Below are 7,188 nucleotides of genomic sequence, written 5' to 3' on the forward strand. Positions count from 1 at the left end.
TTGTGAACACTTTATCATTTTTCAAAGAACCCATGATTTGTATCCTCTATGCAACTCCTAATGTACCCAAGTCATGTACAATACAAGTGATAAAAATATGCATACTTAAATAATCAATTAATGTACATGGTATAGTAAAATGAACAAGAAACATAAATAAATAAATTTATTAATAAATTTAAAAATTGTTACATCATGTCATGCTTTCTAGGGCTCTATTCCAATAGTGTCGCTTTTGAATCCCTAAGTAATACCTCCACATTTGTCTAAGTAATACCTCATACTTAAATTTTTCCTTCTAGTGATATCTCACACTTGAACCCACCTCACAAGGTTTACAAGAATTGAAATTCTCAATACAAATTCTTAGTTTATAAATCTTTTAGAATAAAATGAACTAGGATTGAAATGTACAATAGGAACATAATGCAAGTTTAAGCTTAATACACTCAAAAATATTTCATAAGGCTTAAGAGATGATTAAATAACAGTTTGAAACTCTTCTTTCTTTTATAAATGAAGTATAGAGTCTATATATAGAGTTAAAAGGTGAAAGTAAGCATTAGAAATGAGTCTCCCAGGACTAGATGTCTACATGATCTTCCTCTTATTAGCCATTAGAGCATTTAATGAGGTGCAAAGAATCATTGGAGGCTAAAAAGTAGATATAGACGTCCAAGTAGCCGTTTGCATTGCCAAGTGGTCATCCAAGTGGGCTTCCAAATGGGTTCCATCTTGGGAACTTTGAATTACTTCATTCCTTGACCTTGGATCTCGTAGGGTGCATGCATTCCATCCTAGCCTTCTCTAGATCTAACGTAACAAAAAAAATATGATATCAAAAACCAAAAATAGATATTAAAAGAATCATACCTACAATTTGGATGTTCTCAAATCGAATCCAATATGAAGAAGATGTCATGGGCATCATAGAACTCGTCTACCTAAGGGTTTTTCACTTGATTCCTCCCTCCATGAATCTTGGCACAAGAGAATGATGGGCTTCACTTCCTCTCTTGAGGGTAACTAGGGTTTTTTTCAATCTCTATCTAAAAGATGATGGTGAAAATGACAAAAAGCCTTAACCCTTAACCCTTAAACCTTAAGGGGGTTTATATAAGGTTCCTTATGGGCTTAAGTGACTTGAGCCCAAATTGGGATATTGTCACCTAATCTACCAACTTGGGTCTTAATTAATTAATTAGCTCTAATGAGCTCTAATTAATTAATTAGATCAACCTATCAGTTTAAAAAAACCTTCATAAGATCTAGTGCAACCTTTGGGATATTGTCACCTAATCTAGCCAACTTGGGTCTTAATTAATTAATTAGCTCTAATGAGCTCTGATTAATTAATTAGATCAAACTTGGTGTTTAAAAAAACCCTTCATAAGATCTAGTGCAACCTTACATTTTTACCAAAATGCTTTTATGCATACTCATGAACTACAAACCCAAATCCTTCAAATAACATGTACCACCATGAACTAAAAGCTCCAACAAGGACCATTAGGACTCATAAGAAAATACAAAAATACTGACTGCCTCATAATCCAATTCTAAAGTTGATTTAACACTCCATTAAAGAAAGTCAAGTACATTAGTATAAGAAAATATCGACTTCTTCATAATCCAATTCATTATATATCTCATAGTTTTGTGAAGTTATTATTACATGTTGATGGCGTACACTTTTATTATTGTTTAAGATGATAATTGATTTGCAATGTTTTTGACATGAAGGATCTAGGAGGTGCTAGACAAATCTTAGGGATGTAAATCACAAGAAGTTATGATTATCTCAAGAATAATATATTGAAACACATGACTTGACTTAAATTTCAAGAAGTTATGATTATCTCAAGAATAATATATTGAAACACATGACTTGAATTTCAAGAAGTATTGAAAGATTCTTTTAGAGGAATGGTATGAAAGAAGCTAAACAAGTTAGGTCCCTCTTGGTGGTCACTTCAAGATTTTCCTAACTTCAATGAAGAGAAAAAGAAGATAGAAAGTATTCCTTACTCCTTATAGGGAGTTTGATGTATGTCATGGTATCTACAACCCAAATATAACTCATGCAATTAGAGTTGCAAGTAGGTTCTTATCTCATCCAGGAAAGGGGCATTGAGAGACAATAAAATGGATCTTCAAGTGCTTGATAGGTAGCTCAAGCATGTGCCATGTTTTGAAAGAGCTTAAATGGTCAAAGGGTTTACAAACGTGGATATGGTTGATGACATTAATAGTAGAAGACCTACACGTGGCTATTTGATCATTTTTGTAGGAGTCATGTCATGTCAGTCTAAATTACAACCACTAAAATAACAAAGGACATGTTGCGGTCAAAGGGTTTTTTTTTTCCCCAAGAATTGAGTTTAGAAGAGAGGCAGGGTGTTATGGGTCCAAGCAATAGCACCATGTATCACACCACCTTACAATGCTCACCCTTATTTCCAAAATTTGATATTTGCATAAAGAACTCAAAAAGAAAGCTTGGAACAAGCACCCAAATATTTGAGAAGTGCATTAATAAGAAATATATGTATTTAATGCCTTGTTAGCATCCAAAGAATCCTTTGGGAACATTTTATATTATTATTAAGTTTTAAAAACAAATGTTTTTATTTCTAGAAAAATGTTAATTTGGCAATTGGATTGTTTATCAAGTTATGGACTTTCAAATTTGGCCTCAAAGAATAAAGGCAAAATTATTGAATGAGATAGACAATTATCAATTCCACCATACCCAATAAGGAAATGCAAAAACATCTTTCTTTCTTTTATTTTTCAAAAAATATCAAAATATATTTCTTTTCCATTTATTTTTAATATCATTTAATTAGAATATCAAAGTGTAACCAGCTCAACTATTTTATATCATATGGTAGACACAAAAAAGTATAAAACATCTCATTGTTATTATCATCATATAATATTATTTTATTTTTACAGTAGGCCTCACATTCACCAAGAACACCACACCAGTGCCAAAAGCAAATGACCCACCACCCATGAGATTTTTTTTTTTTCTTCCTCCTCCTGTTTCTTCTTCCTCCTTTTTCTCTTTCCTTGCTTTCCCCAGCTCGTACGTATTTTCACCTGCAAGATAAAAACAAACAATATCATGCCTTTGATAGTAAAAAAGATGACCAATCTACCATATAACAAGAAGGAAAAAGAAAAAAAAAAAAACATAGAAAAATCATCAGAAAAAAGAAAATCTTCAAATTGGAAACTACTTCTTTTTCCCATGGCATTTGACGATGATGATGACAGATCGATCATTCTGCAATATTAAAAGATCCTTCTTCTGCTAATAATGATCTACAGTTGTTCAATCTCAAGAAAAACACAGATCCAACAGGTTTCTGATGGAGAAATGCATATGAAAAATGAGAGCAATATGATAATTAGGAAATCTAGCAGACTGCATACCATAGGTGGGAAGAAGAAGGGAGGAGGTAGGGGGTGGTCTAGTCGCTGTCGCTGCTGCTGCTGCTATGGCCATCATGTTCATGGCCATGCTCGTGCTTCTTCTTCTCCTTCTTCTTCTTCTTCTCCCCAACAGGCCCGTGTTCATGTCCATGTCCTTGGATCTTCTCCATTATCCCTCCCTTGTGTTCACCTTGCCCATAACCCTCTCCCTTGTGTTCACCATGCCCATACCCCTGACCCTCTCCTTTGTATTCACTATGCCCATACCCCTGACCCTCTCCTTTGTATCCACCATGCCCTTGCCCCTCTCCCTTGTATCCACCATGCCCTTGCGCCTCTCCCTTGCGCTTCTCCTCCTCCTCCTTGCGTCCTCCCCCCATGTGAAGGGTCTCCTCTATCTTGTGGATGATTCCTGCCATTTTTCTCTCTGTGAAAACCTTGATCTGATGTACACAACTATGGACAACCAACCTCCTTATTTATGGGCATTCATATTCCAACTTATCTCAACCCTTGTTTTTTATTCATGTTCCATTGCAATATCATGAACGTACACGTGGATGATATTATATGCGAATTTTCTTCTGATTTTTCCAAGACACGCGGCGGATCGAGACAGCATTTCCCATCGTCATCTGATTCAGTTTTTCCTTTACTCTTCCTCCTCTATGATTCCACGTTTTCAAAAGTGCTTTTTCCAGCGAATACCGCGTGTCGGCACTTGGATAAAAGTCCGCGTGACAGTCATTATATTTTAGATTTTGATATTGTCTTTTTTTTTTTCGTTCCATCCTAATTATGAATATAATTAATTTTAATCTTTGGAGATGAAGTGGGACCAGTTGTTCATATCAAAATGACTTCTTGTTTACATTAAAATAAGATGCGGAATGGATAAGACGGCGTGCTCACTCAGGTGCCGACACACGGTATTCATTAGAAAAGTGCTTTTGGAAAAGTTGGAAGTCATCCAGAAGTTCCGATCGGGATGAGAAGCCACACCCTCCACCACATCAGCCTACCGCCGCGTGTATCCAAAATTGAAATTCACATTGGATTGCGTCAATTAATTCTATAAATAATTTGAAAGGTAATAAAAAATATAATAAGAGATATAAAGTCTCATATTTTTTAAAAATAATATTATTTTTTAAAAAATATCTCCATGTAGGCCCACAATATTGAAGGGAGTCACGTGGTCACGTGATTATGACACCGGCAATAAAGGAGGTACGTTGAAGTCTCCATCTTATCAACACCGTATTAGATTCACAACCCCCTTCTGCCCTCTGCTTTTATGAGAGATGGTGATTGGTGAGGACCACTTGTAACACTTTGCCGACAGGTTGTGTTTTGCCCGTTTCCTCTCTATTTCATTTCTTAATGTAAAAATTTAATCTTGATTAAAAAAAAATTAATTCTAAAAAAAGGGTTTGAAATTTCTTTATCCATTCCTTAACAAGTTAATTAAATAGATTTATTATATTTTAAATAATAATATAAATTGTACCTTCCTTAAGATATGTTGGGAGCCCTAAATTTTAGGGTTTGTTTGACTATGATTCAATCTTTAATTGGGTAGTAGACATTTGTGTGGTAAGATGTATCGATACTTGTTAAATAAAGAAAAATTATATGAAGACTTACAGTATATTTTTGGATAAATTTCTAATTTTTTGTTTTTGAAACGGAAAATCTTATACAAAATTTACAAGTTTTTATATACAAAAAAATTATTTTATATGTTTTTGTATAAGAGTTCTTATATTTTCTACAAGAGTTTCTATTTTTGAAAAAAAAAAATAGAAGATGTATCTAAACTTCTAGATTAGTTGATCGTAGAAAATCTACTTTTAGATTTTTCTTACTCATCCTAATCATAAAAATAAAAACTATAAAATTGGTAATAGGGAGAGGCTCGAGAACCTTACTATAGGGAAAGTCTGTGTCTACATTTTCTCGATTTTTGTTAATTCTATCTCATTATCTAACCCTTCATTTTTGTCTCATTGCCTTCTTAAAAGACTTCTGACTTAATAAGTGGCACCGTTATATTATTACAACTATTAAGGTTGGGAGCCGAACTTTAGGGTTCCTACAAAGGCTAGGTGCACCTTGATGGTATGTTTGATGCTTATATCGTCAAGTTCTTAAGATAAGTCGAGGATCTTGGTTTAATAGATAGAATTGGAGGTTCATTGAGATGAGATAAACTACGTAGTTTTGGAACCACTTTGATTGAATTAAGAGAAGGGGACCTACCACCATCAAGCAAAACATGTTATCCTCCAAGTCAAAGGCCTCTCATTGATGACCTATATGACGAATAGGGGGCAATCTTAAACATTGATATAAAGACCTAGTTAAAAAGGGTTGTCATTTGTGCATAAATTTGAGAGCATTTTGGATTTTGGCCCCTAAAAGCTTTTGACCGTCTCTCCAAGAGTCTTTTTCTAAGTGCCCATTGTATTTCATTCCTACTTTAAGTTGATTACCACTTGCTCCCCTCCATTTGTCTTCAAGCCTTAACAACTTGACATATTTATAGCTCAACTATCTACAAAAAAACCCTCAACCAACATTAAGGTAACTACAGTGAGGAGTTGCAAAAAAACGTGGAGGAAATGTAGTGGCATGTAGGCTCTTATCAAAGAATAGAATCATTCTTACCATAATAAATCCTAAGCTCTTATTCCAAGCAGTAGTTGTAGGAAGAGTGTAAATAATTTTTATTTTTATTTTATTTTTGGAAAGATTTTTATTTTATTTTATTCTATTAATCTTACATTTTTGGGAAGAGTCCTATTGGGATTGTACTAATGGAGTCTCACTCCTTTTATAAGTAGAATCCTCTTCCATTTTGAGTCATGTTCTGATTACAAGCAGAGTCCCATTGAGATTGTATTAGTGATCTATAAAAGAATGTCACCCATCACTCTTTGTATATGAATACCAATTTTTCGTATTTTCATACATCTATCTAGAGATTTTTTTTAAAAAACCCGAGTAGTACACATCTCGCTTACAGAGTGCACCCAAAGCGAGCTCTAGCTGTTGAATCCTAGAAATAGACCACTGGTACCCTGGTGCACCGAGTTCGTCTTCGAGAATGGTGGATCTATTTCAAGGACAATGTTTGTCACGCCTCAACCGATGAGTTTTTCTTCTTATTAATTATGTTCTTTGTTTGTGTCTTTTGGGCTAATCATTTGTTTCCATACCCTTAAAACCAATAGTAGCAAGGTCCTTGCCAATCTTATTCCCTCACTTATCACTTTTGAAAACATCTAAACTTGGATCTTAAACAGTCTCCCCTTGTTCTATCTCTTAACTTGAAAAAGGCATATGTTGTTCCAAACTAACCTATTTAGGATATGTAACAACGATTACCATTGAAGCCCTATTATAATCCACCTTTTTCAAGCTAGTTAGTTGACCTAACCCCCTACAGTATATGACTCCTACCATCATATGTTCTTCAATGGCCACATTAAGAATTCCTATGAGCATCTTTGTCACTTCATCCAACCCCTTTGTGCCCATAGAGCATGCCATAACCTTCATCTTCATGAATTTTTTAATTCTTTAAGATGACTACTCTCTTTCACCACATGTTTGTTAGCACATATAAATGTTTCGTCTACATTAATTTAATCCAAGATTGTTCACACCACGTATAAGATGTCGCATATTATATCCATCAGGCATTACAACCCTATCTCTAAAGAGATCCTAGCCCACTTGTAA

At 34.4% G+C, this 7,188-nt stretch overlaps 1 protein-coding gene across 1 annotated transcript; it reads right to left on the reverse strand.

Moving 5' to 3' along the window:
- Window positions 1-2,905: 2,905 nt before the first annotated feature.
- LOC117921219 (protein SRC1-like) lies at window positions 2,906-3,897 on the reverse strand. The gene is made up of 2 exons (XM_034839051.1): window positions 3,442-3,897; window positions 2,906-3,105 (listed from the first exon to the last, which is right to left on the reverse strand). Exon 1 carries the CDS (start codon window positions 3,858-3,860, stop codon window positions 3,480-3,482), a length of 381 nt encoding a protein of 126 aa, XP_034694942.1. The 5' UTR covers window positions 3,861-3,897; the 3' UTR covers window positions 2,906-3,105; window positions 3,442-3,479.
- Window positions 3,898-7,188: the final 3,291 nt, after the last annotated feature.

The sequence above is a fragment of the Vitis riparia genome, chromosome 8, assembly GCF_004353265.1.
Source record: "Vitis riparia cultivar Riparia Gloire de Montpellier isolate 1030 chromosome 8, EGFV_Vit.rip_1.0, whole genome shotgun sequence".
Classification (NCBI taxonomy): domain Eukaryota; kingdom Viridiplantae; phylum Streptophyta; class Magnoliopsida; order Vitales; family Vitaceae; genus Vitis; species Vitis riparia.